Source organism: Podarcis vaucheri (genome assembly GCF_965113315.1).
Source record: "Podarcis vaucheri genome assembly, chromosome: 6".
NCBI lineage: Eukaryota > Metazoa > Chordata > Lepidosauria > Squamata > Lacertidae > Podarcis > Podarcis vaucheri.
In genome coordinates, this window is record NC_138764.1 from 107203514 (window position 1) to 107226456 (window position 22943).

At 55.0% G+C, this 22943-nt stretch overlaps 1 protein-coding gene across 2 annotated transcripts in view; it reads left to right on the forward strand.

Moving 5' to 3' along the window:
• SLC12A5 (solute carrier family 12 member 5) overlaps positions 1 to 22073 on the forward strand; it is a 108080-nt gene extending 86007 nt beyond the window's left edge. For both annotated transcript variants that reach the window (XM_082225860.1, XM_082225861.1), the window contains exons 10-26: positions 1563 to 1661; positions 2735 to 2792; positions 5848 to 6022; positions 10453 to 10571; positions 10849 to 10947; positions 11138 to 11257; positions 12854 to 12958; positions 13449 to 13617; positions 13724 to 13919; positions 14640 to 14809; positions 16329 to 16460; positions 16574 to 16681; positions 18145 to 18267; positions 19761 to 19954; positions 20189 to 20203; positions 20381 to 20514; positions 21427 to 22073. In XM_082225860.1, coding sequence (XP_082081986.1) covers positions 1563 to 1661; positions 2735 to 2792; positions 5848 to 6022; positions 10453 to 10571; positions 10849 to 10947; positions 11138 to 11257; positions 12854 to 12958; positions 13449 to 13617; positions 13724 to 13919; positions 14640 to 14809; positions 16329 to 16460; positions 16574 to 16681; positions 18145 to 18267; positions 19761 to 19954; positions 20189 to 20203; positions 20381 to 20514; positions 21427 to 21518 — 2108 coding nt within the window. In that variant the 3' untranslated portion in view covers positions 21519 to 22073. The remainder of the gene's footprint in view (positions 1 to 1562; positions 1662 to 2734; positions 2793 to 5847; positions 6023 to 10452; positions 10572 to 10848; positions 10948 to 11137; positions 11258 to 12853; positions 12959 to 13448; positions 13618 to 13723; positions 13920 to 14639; positions 14810 to 16328; positions 16461 to 16573; positions 16682 to 18144; positions 18268 to 19760; positions 19955 to 20188; positions 20204 to 20380; positions 20515 to 21426) is intronic.
• Positions 22074 to 22943: the final 870 nt, after the last annotated feature.

The window sequence follows — 22943 nt, forward strand, 5'->3', positions numbered from 1 at the left end:
CCGCTTCACGAGTCCCCAGACACCGGGGAGGGCAGGGAAAGGCTCATCCCGCAGCCCGCTCCTCAGGTCCTGGGGAGGGAGCAGTGCAAGACCTTTGGGCAAAGGTCAGGGGTCGGCCTCCCTGTCGATTTCAGCTTCTCTTTTGTCCCATGTGAGGCTCAATCCTAGAATCATATTTCATAGAGTTGGAAGAGACCCCAAGGGCCATCGAGTCCAACCCCCTGCCAAGCAGGAAACACCATCAGAGCACTCCTGACATATGGTTGTCAAGCCTCTGCTTAAAGACCTCCAAAGTAGAAGACTCCACCACACTCCTTGGCAGCAAATTCCACTGTCAAATAGCTCTTACTGTCAGGAAGTTCTTCCTAATGTTTAGGTGGAATCTTCTTTCTTGTAGTTTGGATCCATTGCTCCGTGTCCGCTTCTCTGGAGCAGCAGAAAACAACCTCCATGGTTCAGCAGGTGTTTGTGGGGTGGGGGTTCTATTAAAAGCAAAAAAAAAACCCACCATGAAAACTGATTAGCATTTCAGTACACACTTTCGCTAACACACATTTTTTTTTGCGTGCCTTTTCCTCTGACACAATGCATTTATAAAATATTCGCCAGCCTGTGCAGTGCATATGCTTTCCCGGAATAGACACAATTTTGTGCAGCTTATTTGGTTGCAGAAGGGCATTGCAAAATTCAGGGAAAGGTGGCTCTCAAAGGAGAGCTGAGTTTCGGTCAGCAGATTGTTTTGGAATGTGCAGATGAGGCCGCTTCCCTTTAGCACTTGAACTGAGCCGAATTCCTCTCTCCCCACATTCTTCAAGGGGCCGAGATCCCAGACACTGCAGCCTCTTCCTCTCGTGCCCCTCACGAAACCCCCTTTTTGGGGGGTTGGGGGCAGTGCTCTGTCCTGCAAAGCTTCCACAGAAGGAGCCCCCACGGCAGCCCCGGTCCTGGCCTGACCTTGTTACAAACAAGCACCCTCATGTGCAGCTCATTAACCGCCACAGCTGGCACTAATTGGGCCACGATAACGAGAGGAAGGGATCTCACATCTGCACCCAAGAGGGACACTGGCGGGGGGCTCAGTTGGGCACCAGAATCGGAAGCCTCTTCCTCTTCAAGCATCCTTTTTGAGGATGCAGGAGAAGTTCCCCAATGAGGAGACCTTCTCCTCTCACCTGGAATACGGTGTCCAGTGGTGAGTTTGCAAAAGGGTTTAGCTTGACAAAGAGGAGCCTAAGAGGAGAGATGATACCCATCTTTACATACCTGGAAGAGAGAGCAAGCTTGTTTTCTCCTGCTCTGGAGGGCAGGACTCGAACCCATGGCTTCCAGTTACAAGAAAGGAGATTCCAGCCGAACCTTAGGGAAAGCTTTCTGATGGTCAGAGCTGTTTGACTGGGGGAAAGACTCCCTGGGAAGGTGGGGGGGCCTCTCCTTCCTTGGAGGTTTCAAAACAGAGGCTCAGGGGCCATCTGTCTTTCGCTGTGTTTCCTGCATTGCAGGGGGTTGGGCTAGATGACCCTGGGGTGTCCCTTCCAACTGACCTTTTCCTCCCTCTTCCCCAGGGATCATGGCTGGTTCCAACAGGTCTGGAGACCTGCGTGACGCTCAGAAGTCCATCCCCACGGGCACCATCCTCGCCATCGCCACCACGTCCGCAGTCTGTATCCTTTGCCTCCGGGCAGCCTGCCCCTCTTCCCAGAGGGAGGTGGGGGCCCTGGAGAACCGGGCTGACTGGTCCTGAGCCCCTCTGCTGTCGGCAGCCCCAGGTGGGGCTCAGGCAGGTGACAGAGGTCATACCTGTGTGGCCAGTTCAGGGGCTGCTGGCCTATTGCCCCAGAGCAGAGACCCCCCCCCAAAAAAAACCTGTCTCTGTGTCACACATATATATTGCCCCCTGGGCACATGTTGGGCCAGGAGCCGCTATGCCCATTTTGCGGGGGTCGCCTCCATCTTTGGGGACGGGACATTTGCCTTGCTCCACATGAGCCCACCTGACCGCTTTGATATGCACAAGCAGCGCTGCTGCAGCTGCCGCATAAATATCCCTTATGCACGTGTAAGAATGCGACCTTTGGAACTCACTGCTCATTGATACCAGGCAGGCAATTTTGGGGGGCCAACTAAAAGCATTTTTCTTTAGACAAGCTCAGTTAGAAAGTTAACATGTGTTTTAATCTGTTTTTGGTCTGTCGTCATTTTCGCTTTCCAAAAAAAATCTTTAAACGTTGCTGTTAATTTTTCTTGCTACTGCTTTCTCTTTGTAAACCACTTTGAGGTGGTGCCTGTTTTTCTTGTGAAGCGGCGTATAAATTTTATGAAATAAGCAAATAATAAATCGGTGCCTTCCAGGTGTTCCCTTTGAGTCTCCTCTTTTGCCTCCTCTTTTGCCTCTTTGGGACGCCGACCCAAAGACAAGGGAGGAAGAGCTCCCACGTCAAGAAGGAAGACAGCAAGCGGCTCCAATGGCAGCACAGAATCATGGGGTTGTCGAGTGGGAAGGGACCCCCAAAGGCCATCTAGCCCAACCCCCCACAATGCAGGAACCGCAGCTAAATAATCTCAGACAGGCGACCCCTCTCACCAAAAACTGCCCTTCTGTCTCCCCCATGCCCCGTGCCAGCACTTGCCCTGATTCCCCCCAGCCTGGTCCCAGGGGGGGGGGCGTCCTTCAGGACCAGGCAGAGCTTCCAGCCATCCCAGCTGCCCTCCGACTCCTTCCTTAACGCCCCCACAGACATCAGCTCCGTCATCCTCTTTGGCGCTTGCATCGAGGGTGTCGTGCTCCGGGACAAGTGAGTATTCTTCTCTCTGTGGCCGAGAGGGGAGCAAGGGAGTCTCTCTGGGCTGGGGGACCCCTGGCCTTCTGGCATAATAATAATAATAATAATAATAATAATAATAATAATAATAATACAGTGGAGGCTCGGGTTGCGAACATGATCCATGCGGGATGCACGTTCGCAACCCACAGTGTTCGCAACCCACAGCGGCGCGTCTGCACACACGCAGGTTGTGATTCGGTGCTTCTGCACATGTGCAAAGTGCAATTTAGTGCTTCTGCGCATGTGTGACCGCCAAAACCTGTAAGTAACCTGTTCCGGTACTTCCGGGTTTCGGAGGCCCGTAACCCAAAAATCGCAACCTGAAGTGTCTGTAACCCGAGGTATGACTGTAATAATAATTTATAAAATGATAATACCAGGCCTCGGGTTGATTAAACATTCGGCAGCCTCCTTAAACATGTCTGTGGCTGGGTATGGTTTTTTTGCTATTGTTGTGGAAGACGCAAGGATCTTAAGATAACACTGTTATATTTTCAAACTTGCGTCCTCTTGTTACAAACTGCCCTGTGGTCTTTGGCATATAACTTGAATAAATGCATATGCCGCCCTCTATAAAGAGAAGGTTTGCAGCGTAAAACACAAAATGTGCCACATAAAGAGCATAAGCAAAGCAGTGGCCTTGAGAGGGACCCCCTGCTAAGCCCTTGGAAGACAGAAAACTCTGCGCCCGGTGCAGCCCCCCCAACAACCCCCCACCCTGCCAGGGGACCCCTCACGCTTCCCTGCTCTCTTCGCCCGGCAGGATGCCGGCCTCGGCTGCTGCCTGTGGGGCTGAGCTCCCTCCTGGCAGCCGGGATGCAGCTGCCCTTCCCCTATCTAGGCCACCCAAGGTGCTGCTGCAGCCGCCACTGACATTTCTGGGTCATAATACTAATGGCTTTATTCCCTATACAAATACCGAGACACCTGGTCACGGAGGGCCACCAGCTCATTTAGGGCCATACGGAACCTTTGCAAGGCTGGGACACGCAGCTGGAGAATGCTTTTCTTTATTTATTTCAAAAATCTTGATGATTTGCAAAGGGAATCTTTGTGCTTTCCTCTCCTGCTTTGGGGCTGTGCTGTGTCCTTTTCCTTTTCGCTTTCGTCCTTCCAGGCTGAGACGCTTTGTGGGCTAAGTCTTTGATTCCTTCTGTTTCGTCACGCTTGCACTTTAGGTTTGTTAGCAAATCAATAAAATAAAATAAAAATGGAAATAAAATTAGGACTAATAAGCCTTGCAAGGTTGGCACAGCGAGGTGGCTGCCAGGAAAGAAGGGACTTTTTGCTCTGAGCCGAACTCGTCCAGGGGTCCCCGCGGGCCCCTTACACAAGGGGAGAAGCAGCCCCGCCCTTTCCCAACGCTGCATCCCTCTGAGACGAAGAGGGAGCCCAGAGAAGGCTCTCCTGCCCACTTCCTTGCCAACTGCAACACAACAGCCCTGCAGGGCTGCCAATGGGTCTTACTCTCTGCTAGCTGCTGCTGCCAGCCCCCTCCCACTGACATCCCTTGTGAGTTACTCAGAGAGTAAAGGCAGCCCAGGCTGCCGCTGAGTCTCCCCAGACCTCAGGAGAGTGTGCCAGTCACTTCCAGCCCTAACCTTCCAGTAGCCCAAATGCCAAGCACCTGGGCACAGGGAGGGGGCATTCTGAAACACACACAATCCAGCAGTCAAATTAAAGAACATTTTTCAGAATAAAAGTGGGTGGGGAACCAGTAGAAGGTCCGTGTAGACTATGAAATAAACCTAAGCACCGTGCTCTAAATCTGGACTGATCCTGCCCATGCCACAACAATGTAGTTGGAGGGAACCCGATGCCAAGGCCACTTGGATTGTGGAAGTCTCCCTCCCTTCCCCTGGGAGGGTGACCCCTGGCTCTGTCTGACCAGGAAGAGTCCGAGTTAGTTGGTCCAGTCCTGCACGTTCCTCAGTCCCCTGGGGAAAGGGTGGAGCAGGTGGGGCCTTTCTTCACACCCTCACAAGTGTCTGATCCCAGCTTCTGTCTGGATCCCAGAATGTCCTGTTTCTGGTGTGGCACAAGTCAAGAGCTGGAATCCTGGCCCAAAGGAGGCTCACTCTGGAGCAAGTGAGCAGAAAGCGCAGGCGAACCCCTCCTGACGTCCCGATTTTGGGGATGGAAATGTTGGGAGGGCTGTGCTTTGGGGGCATCAGTTATGGCAACCTCTGGCCTCTTTGGGCCCAGAAGGTGCCCAGCAGGGATCAAGACTAGATCTCTTTGCTCCCGATCCAGAAGCTACAGTTAGTGCAGAATGTTGCAGCACAATTGCTGACAGGGAGGAGGCCTTGTCAGCATGCAAGACCTCTGCCCGGAAATCTGCACTATCAGGCCCGTTTGCTATCAGGCCAAGTCAAAACTGTTAGTATAGAAAGCCCTTTGCAACTTGGGCCCAGTTTACCTGCAAGGTCACCCCGATAAATGCCCCCTTGACCTCTTTGATCTGCGGAAGTGGCTCTCCTACAGGTGCCACATAATATCCATTCTGCATTTTTAAGGAATTGATCCTTTAGGGTGGCAGCACCTAACCCTTGGAACTCACTGCCTCTTGATATCAGGCAGGTGCCTTCACTGCTCTCTTTTTGATGCCTGCATGTTGGTTTGGACAAGCCTGTCCAGTTGCTTAGAAAGTTGGTGCCAGCTTGTTATTCATTCTTCTTACAGATGATTTTATTGCTTTATCTTTTTTGTAAACTGCTTTGAGGGTTATTGTTTTACAATCAAGCGCTGTGCAAATTTTATAAAGCAAAGCCAGAGGAGGCAGTTCTGCTCTGTGAGATGGGATGGGGCTCAGAGCAGCAGAGGGCAGCAAGGTGAGCAGCTGATCCATTGCGTTGACTTACGTGCCGCTTTGCCCACGAGGTGCTGTGCCCAAAAGCAGCTCTCAGCAAACCGCAGAAGCACAGAACCATAGAATCAAAACACCGAAACCCAAAGCACTGAAGATGCAACTCTACAGAAGGCAGAGCTTGCCGGTCCATTCAGCCCTGCCCCTTTGCCCCTCCAGGTTTGGCGAGGCCGTGAGCGGGAACCTGGTGGTGGGCACCCTGGCCTGGCCCTCTCCCTGGGTCATTGTCTTTGGGTCCTTCTTCTCCACCTGCGGAGCTGGGCTGCAGAGCCTGACGGGGGCCCCTCGCCTGCTGCAGGCCATCTCTCGCGACGGCATCGTCCCCTTCCTGCGGGTAAGTGCCTGCCTGCCTGGGGGAAGGGAGGAGCGTGGCCACAGCACGGGGTGGGGGGCAGTCGGAAAGACCCTTCCTGGTTGTGGTGAAGGGTTTTTTTGGGGGGGTGTTGGTGAGGACCCTGCCCCCTCCTGCAGAATATAGAAGGGGCCCATGGGAGGAAAGGATCGGGGGTCTTCTTCCTTCCTACACTTGCGGCCTCAGGTCACTCTGTGCCCCCCCCCCAGGGGCTGGGATCTGCAGAGCTGGAACTTCTGCAACTAATTCCACACTCTTGGGAACTCCCTTTCACTGCCCTGTTATGGGCTAGAAATGTTTTTGTCCCAGCGCACTTTCCAGGCTCATAACTTCAACCCATAATCTTGAGAAGTGGTTTTAATAAGTATGCATGTTTTCTACTCTTTATTATATATGTGTGTGTGTGTATCTATATAATGTAACTTTAATGTTTATTTCTAATTGGCCTTTTAAATAACTGCTTCAGATTCTTTATTGCAACCGACGGAGAGAGGTCTTGTTTCCTAGTAGCAGGAAAAGGGGGGAAGGGCACAGCGCTTAGAGGGTCGGACCAGCACTTGGGAGAGAGACCTGGGTTCAAATGAAGCTCACCAGGAGGGTCAGTTCTTGGGGGCCAGTCCCTGCCTCGCAGCCTAGCCCCCTCTCACGGTTGTTGGGGGGGCAGAATCCTGCAGGCCCCCTTGAGCTCCTTGGAGAAACAGGTGGGAGAGAGATGCAACTGGTTTTGACCCTGGCCCAGCTCCCCGTCTGACTTGGCCTGATGTGCTGTGCGTGTGTCTGTGCTGGTGAAGCCGGCCTGGGTGTGGGCTGTGGGCCTCCCCGTTTCTCAGGGCACTCGGCGCACTTAGTGAGCCACATCTGCGCAAATCCAAGCCGACAGCCGACAGGGACTTGCGGCTAATTTTAAACTCCCTCCTCCGCTGCCTCTTTTGCAGTCTTCACTTGAGGGACGAGCCCTGCTGGGTAACAGGAGGAGACGTCGGCTTTCCTACCCCCACTCCTGTGCCCCCTCCCTGCCCCCTCTCTCTCGCACACAAACGGGTACAGACACATGCACACGCCTGTGTGCGCACACAGCAAGGGGTTGGTCGGACAGGGTGCGTCCCAACCCTCCTTGCACCCTCAGCAGGATCAGGCCAGGAGTTTTCCTCACTAGGATTAGCCAAAACCACAGAGGAGAGGCTCTCCTCTGCCTGCGCGGTCGGGGGCAGACAGGCTCCTGAATCCCAGTGGCTTGAAACCGCAGGAGGGGCGAGTTGCTCTCATGCTCAGATCCCGCTTGCTGGCTTCCCACAGGTTGACCACTGGGAGAACAGGATGGTGGAGCAGCTTGGCCCTTGGCCCTGATCCAACGGGCGCTTCTTGTGTCCTCCTGCTTCCTCTGTGGCCAGTCAGAGGCGTCCAGGAGAGCCCAAAGATTATTTCCATAATTCCTAGCAGGTGGCCTGGAAGTTCCCTTTTGCTGATGGCGCCTGAAAGAGTTCTCCCTCCTCCTCCTTCCACGTATCTCTTCTTTTGTAATCTTTCTTATTAGTTTCCCAATATACTCCCAAATTATAACAAGAGCAATTAATTCTCCATCCCTGCATCTCATCCCTTTAAAAGCCACCTGGGCTGTGGGCACGGCTGCGTCCCCCCCCCAGGGCCCTGTGAGGTCGGCTGCCCCCCAGGCCAGGCAGGGAGCGGTTTCCAACACGCAGCCCTCAAACTGCCTCCGACAGAAACATCTCCAGGTGTCAGAAACAAAAGAAGCCCAGGGCCCCTGACAACGGGCAGCTTTCCCCTGCCAATCTCAGCGCCCGCATCTCCAAGGTCACCTGTCCCCTTGTCTCCTCTCAAATCAAATTGGTTGGATGGTGAAGCCCCTCTTGAGCGGAAGCATCAAGCCAGCTAAGGTCAGAGTGGGTGCAGGAGAAACAGGGGGGGGCATCGTGCTGGGTTTGAGCCAGGCTGGGTCTAGCCGAGTGCCCTGTCTCCAGCTGTGCGCCAGAAGCCCAGGCATAGTCAAGCTATGGAGCTCCTTCCTCGAGAAGACAGTGGCAAGCTGGATGGACAAATGGGTGGAGGAGAAGAGGGCTCAGGCTCCGTGGTCGGAGGTACCAGTTGCTGGAAACCCCAGGAGGGGAGAGTTGCCCTTGCCTGCGCTTCTCCGGAAGAAGTATCTGGTCGGCCCCTGTGAGTATTGGGATGCGTCCTGGGAGACGGGGGCAATTGGCAGCCCCCAGCTGGCTCCAGCCCACTGGCCAGCAGCCGGGTGAACTCCGGTTCTCAGAACAGCATCAAAACTGCGACTCAAGTCTCAGAGACCTTTAGAGACTGAGCACGCAAGCCAGCAGAGATAAGAACTCTTTGCAACAGAAGTAGCGGACAGAGGCATATGTAAGCGTATTTACAAGCATTTTATTCAGCATCAGGACAAAGGAAAAACATGTCTGCTCCCCTTCATGTCCAAGCAAAAGCACGAAGCAAAAACAATACACAAACAGAAGTTCCCGGCAAGCTGTGCTGGAATGTAAACAGACATGTGCCATGCAACAGCATCATAATCCTAACCCTGAGAACAGGAGGCTGGACTAGATGAGCTCCCTTTGGCCTGAAGCAGCAGACTCTGCTAATGTCCGTAAGCTGATTTGCCAAGACTGCAGCTAAGGAAGTCTGGAGCCGTTCAGTTGCCTTTTCGTCCTAGTGAACATCTGATCCCACCTTGAGACGGGAGGGAGGGAGGGGGCTGGCCACGTGCCTTCATCTTTTGCTTCTCCTTCCGCCCTTGCAGTGCCCCCGTGCACGGTTCCTGCAGCCCCCTCCTCGCTGAGCCTTGAGGGTTTGGACGCAGCCCCCCCTTTGCTCCTGCGCCTCCTCCTGCCCTTGAGGTGCCCCCTTCAAGTAGCCAGAGTTGTCAGCTGCTTCGGCTGCACCTGCCACATCCACCTTGTCTGCCGCTCCACACTTTCCGCAAGGTGCTCTGGAGCCAGAAGCTGCAAGGTCCTTCCTTCGCCCCTGGCAGCTTCTCGCCCAAAGCTGTTTCCTCGGCTGCCGAGGGGCAGGGGCTGTCTGGACTCCTGCCTGGGCCCCACAGCAAAAGGAGAGCAAGGAGGCAACGGGGCTGGTGCAGGGGGCGGCTGGGGCCCACCCAGCAAGGACATCATAGAGCCGTGACTTCCCCATTCATTCAATTTCCCAACCATAAATCAGAATTATACACAAGTGTAGCTGCACCATAGATTTGTGTAACAGCCTTAGGATAGTGTCAGTTTTATTTCCATGGAATCGTAGAATTAGAAGGGACCCCAAGGGCCATCTAGTCCAGCCCCCTGCAATGCAGCCATGACAGGCGATCCCTAGCATGGAATTTGCCCTTTTTGTGGCTGCCACACACTGGGGTGACATTTTCGTGGTGCTGTTCACTACAACCTCACAGGCTCCTTCCTGGTCACTCACTGCAAGTTCAAACTCCATGGGTGTATTTGTGAAATAAATGTCTTTTGATCACACTGGATTGCATTTGACATTTTTACTGCTGCTTCTCTCAGTTCAGAGAAATCTTTTTTTGAGTTCTTTCTGCTCCATTTTTGTTTTAAGCACCCTGAACAACTTGGCACTGCCTTTCTGCTAAAAGGAACGAGGAGGCAAAATCAGCAAAGTGTCGCCATGAAGAGCCTGGCAAAATTTGCAATTTAAAAAAAAACTCGTGTGATTTTGCAAAAAATAAAAGGCTCAAATTATGGAGCAGGAGGGATTGGACAATAACCGAAAGGGGACTTCGGATCAGCTCCTGGAAGACTTGGCTGCCCCCTGGAACCAGGAACCATCTTTTGCTCTGGCAGCAGAGGCCAAACAGGGACAGATCTGGACCTCATCTGCTGGGCTGCTGTCAGTGCCTAATCATGTCTGGCTGTCCCCTTCATGAGAAGATCAGGGGAGCCTGCGGGATCCAGCCCAACATCCTCTTCTCACAGTGGCCAAGCAGTGGGGAAACCGCAGTGGGAAACCCACAAGCAGGATCCCAGCACAAGAGCCCTGTGGTTTCCAGAAAGTGCCATTCAGGTGCAGAGTAGAGCCACCCATAGCCCTCTCCTCCTCCATCAATTTGCCTCACCCTCTTTTAAGTCCAACCCATTTTGGCCATTGCTGCCTCTTGCGGGAAGGAGTTCCACAGTTTAACTCTGCACTGTGTAAAGAAAGGCTTTCCCTTCAGCTTCATTGGAGGGCAAAGAGCCTTCCCTTCTCTCTCCACTTTCTCCAGGCCAGCCATCATTTGGCAAACTTCTCTCGCGCCGCCTTGTTCTCGCCTTTCCTCCAACCCGAAAAAGTCCTAGGCGCTGGGGCCATTTCTTCCCAGGACCAGGTATGGGGCCCTTTCCTGACCCCCTCCTGCTGACGGTCTCTCTGCCTTCTCTCTTCCTCTCCCGCAGGTCTTTGGGCACGGCAAGGCCAACGGGGAACCCACCTGGGCCCTCCTGCTCACCGCCTGCATCTGCGAAATAGGCATCCTCATTGCCTCCCTGGACGAGGTGGCCCCAATCCTCTCCATGTACGCCCCCTCCTGGGACCTCTGGGGCCCCTTCTGAGCATGGGGCAGGGGGTCTCTCTTCAGCACCCAGGAAGAGGCCAGGCTGCCCAGCCCGCCCGCCCCCCCGGTCTTGAGCATCCCTCAAGCTAGGGCAGCCCCTCCTCTCTGCCAGTGCTGCCCTCCCCAGCCCCACCCTCCCACCCCACGTGGGGCAGTTCCTTCCAGGCGCTGGGAAGGGGGGGCTTTGAGCCTCCCTCTTTCTCCCCCCACATTCAGGCCCTCGCTTCCCCCCCCCCAGGTTCTTCCTGATGTGCTACATGTTCGTCAACCTGGCCTGCGCGGTGCAGACGCTGCTGAGGACCCCCAACTGGCGGCCGCGGTTTCGGTATTACCACTGGTGAGTGGCGAAGGGCCAGGGACTCTCAAGCCGCCGTTCCTGCGGGGCAGCGAGGGGGTTGGTCTAGATGGCCCTGGGTGGCCCCTTCCTGTTCTCCATGGAGGGGAGCCTCCTGTTGCAAGGGAGGCCTGGGCGGCTGCCAGTGCTCCTCTGGGCCGGGCTCAGCTCTCCTCCCCCCTGGTGCCCACAGGACCCTCTCCTTCCTGGGCATGAGTCTCTGCCTGGCCCTGATGTTCATCTGCTCCTGGTACTATGCGCTGGTGGCCATGCTGATTGCAGGACTCATCTACAAATACATTGAATATCGAGGGTAAGTTGGCGGGTCGGGGGCTAGAGGGTCCTCCCGGGTGTTTTTCTGGGGGGGAACCCAGGCCAAGTGACTCCTGTCTTGCTAGGGCTGGACGTCTCTTAGGGTCCCTTCCAACTCTGCAATCCTAAATAACATTTAGGAGCCTCCTTCACTCCACTGCTTTGCGAGTTCCAGGGCAGAGGTAGTGGGGGTGGTTTCTCCTCCACCTTTCCTGACCCCTCCCTCCCTCCCTCTTATTAAATTTATATACCCCAGAGTTTGTGTTGTCTTCCGGGACAGTAAGACACAGCAGAGACTGTGGTGTCTTTATGATATATCACTCTATTGACGCATATCTACAACCTGCTGCTCCTAGATGATGATGATGATGATGATGATGATGATGATAATGATAATGATAATAATAATAATAATAATAATAATAATAATAATAATAATAATAATAATTTTATTTATACCCCGCCCTCCCCGGCCAGAGCCGTGCTCAGGGCAGCTAACACCAATAAAATCACAGTAAAAACACAATGGGGGGAGGGAACCAATTTAAAATACAGGTTAAAATGCAATTTAAAATGCAGCCTCATTTTAAAAGTAGCCCTTAGATCAAAACCTTAAGGGGAGGGAAACATAAGGGTCAGACTGAGTCCAAACCAAAGGCCAGGCGGAACAGCTCTGTCTTGCAGGCCCTGCAGAAAGATTCCAAGTCCCACAGGGCCCTGGACTCTTGTGACAGACCTTTCCACCAAGTTGGGGCCAGTGCTGAAAAGTCCCTGGCCCTGGTTGAGACCAATCTAACCACCTTGCGACCTGGGACCTCCAAAGTGTTGTCATTTGTGGACCTTAAGGTCCTCTGCGGGGCATACCAGGAGAGGCAGTCCCCATAGGTACATGGTCCTAGGCCACAGAGGGCTTTAAAGGTCAAAACCTTTAAAGGGATTGCAGAGTATTTGCATTCTGCGAGGGTCTGGCTTCCCCCTTAAGGGCAGCAAAAAGCCATCCTTGCGTCTCTGGCCTCCAGCCAGTCACTCCCAGCTCACTTGCAGTTCTGCCCTCCTTCTCCTTTTCGCTGCAAACCGACTGCAAGGAGCTCCTCCCCCCAAAAAAACACCCCTGGCCTTGGCATCTGTGCACCAGCACCCCCCAAAAGAAGGGGTCCCTCTCCCCCTTGCCTGGCAGTCCTGCCCTCTGATGGTTTCCTTGATGGTCATCGCTGGTCTTTTTCCCCTAGTTCTGCCAAGCTGCCTTGGCTCCTTAGCACAAGTAAGTCCAGGGGGTTCCCCATGTTTGGCAAAGTTCAATCAGACTTCTGGCTAAATCCCAACACATAATAATATTAAAGCACAAAAATACACAACATAGTAACCAACAAAAACACTCTAAGAGGCCACAAACAGTTGAATCAGCGAAAGGCCTGGTGGAAGAGGAACGTTTTTGCCTGGCGCCTAAAGACAAAGTGCTCTCTCCTCCCTGGGGAGAGCGTTTCCCCAAGAGGGAGCCACCACAGAAGAGGCCCTGTTCTCATGTTGCCCCCCTCTGGGCCTTTCGTGGAGGACGAACGCACAGAAGGGCCTCAGAGCATGACCTTTGACTTTGCAGAGCGGAGAAGGAGTGGGGCGATGGGATCCGGGGCCTGTCCCTCAGCGCAGCCCGTTATGCCCTCTTGCGGCTGGAGGAAGGGCCGCCCCATACGAAGAACTGGAGGTAAGGGAGCAGGACTCTGCCAGACTGACCGGGTGGGTGTGGGAAGCGGGAGAGGGAGGGAGACCGGGGGGGCACCTGTGGGAAGGCTGCTGGGCAGTGGGGTTCCAGGGGCCCTGGATCAGCTGCCCACCACAACAGGCATAACAAGTGCAGGAGGGGCAGAGATGTGCCTGGCACGAGGCCTGGAGCAAAGGGGGGGCGTGATTCCTGCATGGCAGGGGGGCTGGACTAGATGACTCTTGGGGGACCCGACTGTTCTATGGTCCCTAAGGGATGGGGCAGCAGAGGGAGATGGCAAGGCAGGGGAGAGGAAGGGGACTTGGGACTGGCAAGGAGAGGCAGCGAGAGCCGGCAGAAGTCCTCCAGTGCTAGTCCTACTCAAGAGGAGACCCACTGACACTGATGGCCGTTGAGCTTGGTTCCCTGCATCCCAATGGTTCTACTCTGAGGAGGGCCCGGCCAGCGCCAACTCCCTCCTCCCCCTTCCCAGGCCGCAGCTGCTGGTGCTTGTCCGCGTGGATCAGGACCAGAACGTGGCCCACCCGCAGCTGCTCTCCTTCATCAACCAGCTGAAGGCCGGCAAGGGGCTGACCATCGTGGGCTCCGTGCTGGAGGGCACCTTCCTGGACAACCATGCCCAGGTCCAGCGGGCAGAGGAGGTGAGCAGGGCAGAGCGGCGCTCCCGGGGCTGGGGGTTGCAGGGTCCCGATCCCTGCTCTCGGCCGGGAAGGGGCTCCAACTTCTCTCCTCCCTGCTCCCTTGCAGTCCATCCGGCGGCTGATGGAGGCAGAGAAGGTGAAGGGCTTCTGCCAGGTGGTGACGTCGACCTCGGTGCGCGACGGCATGTCCCATCTGATCCAGTCCAGCGGCCTGGGGGGCCTGCAGCACAACAGCGTCCTGGTCGGCTGGCCTCGCAACTGGCGCAGCAAGGAGGACCACCAGACCTGGAGGAACTTCATTGGTACACGCTGGGCGGGGGGCGGCGAAAGGGGGCCCACCCACTCCAGCACCCTGCTCTCCCAGCGGCCAGACAGGGGTCTCTTGTGCGAAACCCACAGGGAAGGTACTCAGGAGCCCTGTTGCCTCTTGCTGGGGGTGGGGAGTGTGGCCCTTGTGGCTAGAAGCCAGCCATGGCCCTCTCCGCCTCCCCCATGAATTGGCCCAATCTTCTTCCAGTGCCACCCAGGTCAGTGGCCATTGCTGTCTCCTGCGGGAGGGAGTTCCAAAGATTAACAAGGTGCTGCAGGCAGAATCACTTCCTTTCATCTACTCTCTGCTCACCTTAGGGTTCTCTGCCATGTTAGAAACACAGATATATAAGCGAGGCACCAAGTGGCTCCTTAAACCAGAGTTACGGTTTCCAAAATGGAACGTCTAGTTGCCATTTCGTGGCCAGGCGGTTCGAAAGTTGTATTTTTCAACACACCTTTTTGGTTCCGGGAATTCATTCCGATTGTCCAGATAGAATTCTACAGAATGGGGCATTAGCGTGTGAAAATGGTCTAAGGATCCCCAGCCACGCACCTCCAGGTGATGGAGACATCAGATGCCATCCTGGCATCTTCACTTGGTCACAAGTGGCCATTAGCTGGGTGCAAAATGTGTGGATTTCGAGCACTGGTTCCCTGTCCGCCCTCTCCTCTTGTGGGTGACGCTTCTCTCCCCTTCCTGCGCCCCACAGAGCTCGTGCGAGAGACCACCGCTGGGCACATGGCGCTCCTGGTGGCCAAGAACCTGGCCATGTTCCCGGCCAACTCGGAACGCTTCTCGGAGGGCCACATCGACGTCTGGTGGATCGTGCATGACGGAGGGATGCTGATGCTGCTGCCCTTCCTGCTGCGTCAACACAAGGTATTTGGGGAGACGCCAGGGCGTGTCGCGCTGAGATCCCTGCACTGCAAAAACATGATCTTGACTTGGTTGAGTGTCAGGCCTAATGAGAAGAACAGCTTGTTCTCGGTGGTCTTACTCCATGGAAATCAGCTGTTGAGATCAAAGACCCCCACCTTCCCCCTCCTCTCCAGGATTTCCCCATGCAGTCTGAGGCTGTGCCTGCATGCCGCCAACCTCTCCTCCGCCCTCTTCATTCCTCTTCTGGTTCTGGGAGACCAGTGGGGAGGGGAGCTCATGGCAGCAGGAGGGGGAGAGACCTGTGACTCTTCACCAGCCGGACTCATGTCTGGCCCTCCTCTCCTGCTTCAGCTTCTGCCTCTGATTCTGCACTTCTCTCTGCCTCTGATTCTTCCTGCTCACGAAGGCCTGTTACTTCTTCCACTTCAGACACCTCCTCCTCCTCCCGGTCTGCTCCTTCTTCTCCCTCTGCCCCGTCGCCGTTGTCCCCCACCCCACCCCCGGGCTCTGGGCCCTCTTCCCTTGGGGTTCCCCTTGGGGGTTCCTCCCACCGTTCCTCTGCGCCCAACCAGTCCAGGACAGCTGGACTAGATGGTCCCTTGGGACCCCACAACTCTGCCATTCCATGCTTCTACGAGGAAGGGCAGAGTCCTCAGCAGAGACACCCAACAGCAAACCCACTCTCTTAGGGCCACTCAAATGGCTGTATTGGAGCTCCAGTCTCTTCTGGCGGCTGCTGGGGAGGATGGCGCACATGGTTTTTTTAAATAATATTTTTATTGCATTTCCATTTTTAATATTTAGACGCATTCTTATTATCCACTCTACTTTTTGCTCATATGAGCCTATTGACTCCCCCCCCCCATGGCTTTCAAAGCTCATCTTTATATCATAGCAGTTATACATCTTCCATTTTATGTTTTTCTCATTCAACTCATCTCAGTTTTTAAGTAAATGTAAAAAAGGTAATAATCATTGTCATTACTTCTTACAACCCTGCTCGTGTTTTCAATTGCTTACAGTGATCCTTCAAATATTGTACTAATTCACTCCAGTCTTTTTGGAAAGCTTGATCATGCTGGTTTCAAATTTTCCCAGTCAGCTTCTCCAGTTCCGCATAGTCCATCATCTTCATCTGCAACTCTTCTATGGATATGATAATCTTTATTGTCATTGTCCCATACAGAACAACGAAACTGAAAAAATCTACATCAGACATTCAAAAACCAACAAGCCTGCTATCCCAGCTATCCCAACCTGGTTAACCCCCTAAAAAATCTGATACCCCATTTTTAAGTACAATATACTCCCATAGAGACTACCTCACACTGCGTTTAAATCCAAAATTGCATTTGGATAGAAACTGTTTCTCAGGCGGCTAGTCCTGGTCTTTATCGCAGGTATTTCCTGTTGCTTCCCTGTTCTGCCAGGCCTTGTCCCAAGAACGAGTCCCCTGATCTGGGCAGGGCCGGCTGTGCGCTGGCTCAGTGGTTCCACCGCCCCTTTTCCTCCCACGTAGGTTTGGCGCAAGTGCAAGATGCGGATCTTCACCGTGGCCCAGATGGACGACAACAGCATTCAGATGAAGAAGGACCTGACGACTTTCCTGTACCACCTGCGCATCACAGCCGAGGTGGAAGTGGTGGAGATGGTAAGGCCGTCAGAGCAGCCGGCTGCTGGATCCGGCCAGGAGCCTGTCTGGTCCAGCGTCACGTTCTCACTGGGGAGTCCCCATGTCCCACCCTCTCCCTCTCTCTCCCGCAGCACGAGAGCGACATCTCCGCCTACACCTACGAGAAGACCTTGGTGATGGAGCAGCGCTCCCAGATCCTCAAGCAGATGCACCTCACCAAGACGGAGAGGGAGCGCGAGGTAAGTGGCCGTGGGGCTGATGGGCCACAATACGCCCTCCCACTTATGGGCTGGGAAGCGCTGCGAGGTCTCGTGCAAGGGCAAAGGGAGAAATCTGCCCTGCCTTAAGAAGGAGAGAGTCTTGCTCTCTTGCAGCGATTCCTCCGTGCACCTTAGAACTGGGTCCAATCTGCACCTGCCCTCGTCTCACAGGGGCCAACCGGGGGCTCATTCTGGGAAACCCACAAGCAGGATTTGATCACAGGGGTGCCGTCTGCCTTGCCAAATGCAAGGTGGTTCTTTTAAAATGAGATTCAGAAGGAACACAAAACACGAGTGAGTGAGAAGATTGAAGGTTTCTATTCTAAACAGCAAGCAATATATACATGCCAAGGAAGCGCCTCAATCTGCCACTTGGAAGCCCTCAAGAAGTGGCAAAGTGGCTCCCCCAGGTAGCTTCAGTTTGCACAGCCCCACAGCCACCAGTCCGTGCATCAGCAACTATGCCCAAAACTATCGGATTTATAGCTAGCTAGTCTGTTAGCCTGTGTGGCTTGCTTGACTGGCTACGTGCAGATTATTCATTAGCCACCTCTCCCAAGGCCTCACTTTCTCCAAACAATGTCCGACGTCAAAGAAGGTGAAGGTACCCAGCGCTATCACAGATTAGGGCACCAAAGGCTGTTCTCAGCCATCAAAGAGCTGAACAAGAGCTAGGGGGGGGGGGAGGAAACAGAGGCAGGGAGGGTAATCGTGTCAGATCACTAGATCTTCTGGATTGATTGCCCATATAGGGAGAGGGAGAGAAGAGAGCGGATTCAGCTGCGTGGGTTCAAGAGAGGATGAGATCACTAACTCCTTGAAATACAACTATATTCCAGACAGATCGCCCACACACCTTCCCCTCCTGTGGCTTCTAGAACCATCACTGCTTCCGGCTGGGGAGGCCAAGCAGAGCCCTCCTGGCTAGTCGCCCCCCCCCCGGCCTCTCATCCCCCATGGATGCCTCTCATTCTCTCTTAAAAGCATCCAAGCTAGTGGCCATCCTTGATTCCTGTGGGAGGGAGTTCCATAGTTGAACGAAGCACTGTGTAAAGAAGGATTTTTCCCTGCCCTCTCTTTAATCTTTTTCACATCTCTCCCCCTGTAGGCCGTCAATTATATACTATAATTCTCACTACAGAAATCTCAGCGTCTCTTGGCCAGCAGTGGGTACCACCCTAAAGCATCTCTCACAAGGGGGGGGGGCACACAGGGTGTTTTAAGGGTGTGTTCAGACGGGGGGGGATATAAAGAAAACCTGTGCATGTTATATGAGCTTTATAAGTGGCACCTCAGCCTTTGCCCACAAGGAGTCTGAGGATGAGTTGGATGTCTAGCAGATAAAACACCTGGCGCACAGCCAGAGCCTGGCACCAGCCTGGCACCACCCATTGGGGGCAGCTCCCTTGCCAGTGGCCTCTCCTCTCCCTTCTGCCCCCCAGATCCAGAGCATCACAGACGAGTCGCGCGGCTCCATCCGGCGCAAGAACCCCACCAACACGCGCTTGCGCCTCAATGTCCCCGACGAGCAGGTGGGCGACAATGAGGAGAAGCCGGAAGAAGAGGTGAGGCTGCCCAGGGGGGCGCTGGGGGTCCGGGATATATTGATTAAATATTGTCCTTCCTCACTCAGGTTAGTAAGCTGGAAGCAGAGCACATTCCCTCATACATAGCAGAAAGCTAGTTGATGGATTCGTGAGAATCATTAGCGTTAAGCAATCCAGTCTGGCTTGTCCAGATGGGATTGTTCCTGGTAAATCCCCCTTAAGGTAAAGGTAAAGGGACCCCTGACCATTAGGTCCAGTTGTGGCCAACTCTGGGGTTGCGGCACTCATCTCGCTTTATTGGCCAAGGGAGCCAGCGTACAGTTTCCGGGTCATGTGGCCAGCATGACTGAGCCGCTTCTGGCAAACCAGAGCAGCGCATGGAAACGCTGTTTACCTTCCTACCGGATTGGTACCTATTGATCTACTTGCACTCTGACGTGCTTTCGAACTGCTAGGTTGGCAGGAGCAGGGACCGAGCAACAGGAGCTCACCCCGTCATGGGGATTTGAACAGCTGACCTTCTGATCGGCAAAGTCCTGGGCTCTGTGGTTTAACCCAAAGCTCCACCCGCTTCCTGCTAAATCCCCCTTAGTTCCCTCTTAAAAACAATAACGACACAACAGTCTTCTTTAAAACGAATGATGAGCTTTACAGTTCACAGTGTGATCCTGAAGGCAGGCTTGAGCTTTAGTTCTAGTTGCAGAGAAAGGTGTGGGGTTCACCTTCTTGTGAGGGCTGAGCCCAGGCGCTGCTGGCTGAGACCCAGAAGACAGCAAAAAGGTATCAAGAAGAGATGGAATCAAGACAAGGGGTTAATGTCGGAATGATAAAACTGGAAAATAAGAGAGAAGAAAGCAGGAACAAGTGAAAGAACTTTCTCTCAACAGCCAGAACATGGGAAGTCCTCTGCAAATTTTGCATAATTGGCTTTATTGTTTGTATTATGATGTGGCAAGATTTGATTTGATATCAATTGGAATTTTATTAATTGAAAATTTAAAAAAGAAGAAATGGAATCCAGAGAGTCAAGAGAAAGATGGCTGGGTGACTAGCCTCTTTATAGGGTCTGCCAGGGCCACGCCCATCTACCTGGTCAGACACAAGGGGAGGAAGTCCAGACCAGGTGTGACAGGAAGTCCTCCTGGCTGTGTGTCCACTCTGGGCAAGGAGGAAAGGACTGCTACTGCTTCAGTGATGTTACATCCCACAAATAAAGAATCTGCCCAATGAATCCATTTCCAGTTAACCTGATTAAGCGCCAAATGGTTGCAGCCCTGAAAAAGAGAGCGATCAGAGTAGGCAGGGACCTCAAAGGTAACCCAGTCCACTGGTGGAATCATGGGAAGGGACCCCTGGGGGCATCTAGTCCAGCCCCCTGAATCTCAACTGAAACTTCCCTGACCACCCAGGCAGAGACTTGTGGGGCATGGCCTCGATCCTGGCCGGGGCTGAGGGCTGCGGGGGGTCCGTGCCCTGGCCCCAACCTCTCCCGCCCCCCTCCTCTGCCACAGGTGCAGCTCATCCATGACAAAAATGCCACCAGCTGCTCCCCGTCTCCGGGCGACGAAACGGAGGCGGAGGCGGAGCCAGAGGCCGCCCCGGAGAAGGTGCACCTCACCTGGACGAAAGACAAGCTGGCCGAGAAGAACAAGGGCAAGAGTCCCGTCAGCCCCGAGAGCATCAAGGACTTCTTCAGCATGAAGCCGTGAGTCCTGGCACCAGCGCCTCTGCCCCCCGGGCAGGAGGGACCCGCTCCTACCGGGGCATCGCTTGGGCAGGGGCTGGGGAGGCGCTGAGGGTGCAGGGAACCAGGGGGGCTGCTGGGCAGAGGGGAGGGGGCTTGGTGCCAAGGGAGGGGGTAGCCAGGCATCCCTTGCGGGCACCAGGTAGTCAATGACCAGCTCTCTCTCTTCCTCCTTCCTCTGCCTGACGCTGCCAGGGAGTGGGAGACCCTGTAAGTCTTTGCTTGGGGCTGCTCTGCTCTGTGTCGCGGGGGGGGGGGACTCTCTGGCTGGGCTTTTCTCCCGCCCCACCTCTGTCGTGGGGCAGGGCAACGCTGGGCTCGGGCAGGCAGGGTGGGGTCCAAGGAGGCTTCTGGAGCCAACCGACCAGGCCCCGCCGTCTTCCGCAGGAACCAGTCCAACGTCCGGCGGATGCACACGGCCATCCGCCTCAACGAGGCCATCGTGAAGAAGTCCCAGGACGCCAAGCTGGTGCTGCTCAACATGCCAGGCCCCCCCCGGAACCGCAAGGGGGACGAGAACTGTATCCTTCCCTGGCAGAGCCCCCCGGGCACCTGGGAGTGGGGGCATTTGTGGGGCGTCCCGAGAGCAAGGCTTTTGCGGGGGGCAAGGGCAACACAGGAAGGGAAACTGCAGATACTCTGCCTTTTAATAATAATAATAATAATAATAATAATAATAATAATAATAATAAAATTAAAATTTTGTTTATATTCTGCCATTCCCAGTTTAAAAACCAGGGTAAGGCGGCTAAGAGCAAATATAAAACATTAATTGAAATGCGACTTAAAAACAGCGTAGGTAAAAGGTAAAGGGACCCCTGACCATTACGTCCAGTCATGGCCAACTCTGGGGTTGTGGCGCTCATCTCGCTTTACTGGCCGAGGGAGCCGGCGTACAGCTTCCGGGTCATGTGGCCAACATGACTAAGCCGCTTCTGGTGAACCAGAGCAGCGCACAGAAACGCCGTTTACCTTCCTGCCGGAGCGGTACCTATTTATCTACTTGCACTTTGACGTGCTTTCGAGCTGCTAGGTTGGCAGGAGCAGGGACCGAGCAACGGGAGCTCACCCTGTCGCGGGGATTCGAACTGCCAACCTTCTGATTGGCAAATCCTAGGCTCTGTGGTTTAACAGCGCCACCCGCGTCCCATAAACAGCATAAAATACAACATAAAATGCAGCATCAATATCAATAAAATTCAGAGGTCATTTTGTGGAAAAGAAAAGAAAAAACGAAACCCCAGTCAGTAGACACCCAATGATCAGCAGGGCTAAGTGGCCAAGTTGGTCCTACCTGGACAAGCGCATTTGGAACCCAAAAGGGCAGAGAAGAATCAGGTCCCTGGTTCTTCTGGGGAGGGTGGGCCAGGGCCAGGGGGGGGCTCTCCTCTGTGCCCTGGGTGCCCCTCCGCTCCTTAACTGCCCCCCCCCAGACATGGAGTTCCTGGAAGTCTTGACGGAGCACCTGGACCGGGTCTTGCTGGTGCGCGGTGGCGGCCGGGAGGTCATCACCATTTACTCCTGAGAAGCTGGCCGAGTCCGTTGCCCGGAGGTTTGTGCCCCGCCTGAGAGCCCCGCCTGCCCCTTTCCGCACCCATCTCTCCCGGAGAGCCAGCAGGGAGGGCCCGCCGCCCAACGCCGCTCCACTCGTCTCTCCGCACGTGAACTGCAGCGCCAGGCGCACCCATCCAAGCACCACGGCCGCCAGCTCCCACCCAGCGGCACGGCTGATACCGCTGACCCATAGATCGACCTCGGCTCTAGGGCCGGCTCTCGCCGTGGGACGGAGGGCGGCCGCCGGCAGCTAAGTGACTTCCCCGGGAGGCCGGAGACTCGGACGCGCCGAGCCCCTTGCCCTGACCCTGCCTGCTTTTCTATCGTTGCCTTTTGTCGGGTGTGCTCCTTGCTCCCCCCGCCCCGTCCCCCCAACCAGCCCCCACGGTGGGGAGAGGGCACCAGCCGAGGCCACCAGCATGCTTCTTCCCTTGCCAATGCTGGACTCTCCCCCCCCCCCGCCCTCCTAAGACAAGCCCCCTCTTGGGGACCAAAGCAACGGGGCTGGGCAGCTTTCACAGAATCGTAGACTTGTAGTTGGAAGGGACCCCTGGGGTCATCTAGTCCAACCCCGTCCTCCTGCTTTGCCCTTTTTACCCAGGAGGGCCTGGCAACTACTGCTGACCCCCTGCAGGCTGCCTGGGCTTAGAATGGCAGAGTTGTCGAGTGGGAAAAGGGGTCATCTTGTGTCCCGTCCCCCCGCCAAGCCCCTCCAAACCTGCCAACCATTTTGCACTTTGCTCTTCCCGTCCGGCCCAGAGGGGCACTGGGCCGCAGAGATGGGTCTGTCTGCCCCGTCTCGGACGGAGAAGCCACGCCTTTTGGGGTCTGCGTTTCCTCCTTCCTGCCAAAAGGGACAGGAGAGGAGACAGGACAGACCCCACTGGGGCCCAGGCAAGACCACAGCCCCTTTGCACTTTAGGACTGGCTCTCCCGGCCCGCAGGGCTGGGCTGCCAGGTGACACCCCCCACCCAGGGGCCACAGTGGGGCCGGGGGGCCCTCTCGCCACCCTCCTGCTTCTGTGGCCCCTTCCTCGCCCGCCGACATTCCCCAAATGCCCCATATGGGACTGCAGTCTCTCCCTTGGGGGAGGCAGGTTGCCTCAGCCGGATGCACTTAATGACCCCCCACCCGCCCTCCTGCATCCCCCCCCCCGGTTCTCATCTGGCTCAACAAAGGGCTAAGATGCTTTGGGGGGGATTCTGTTCCCCCCATCCTAGAATCGCAGAGTTTGAAATGGGACCCCACGGGTCATCTAGTCCAACCCCCTGCAATGCAGGAATCGCAACAACGAAGCCTCCCTCCCTTGCCTCCCCCCAAAATGTGTGACGCAGCCCCTCCCTCTCCCCCCCCCAGTGTCCGCTGTGGGGCTTTTAACCAATGTGAATAGTCCTC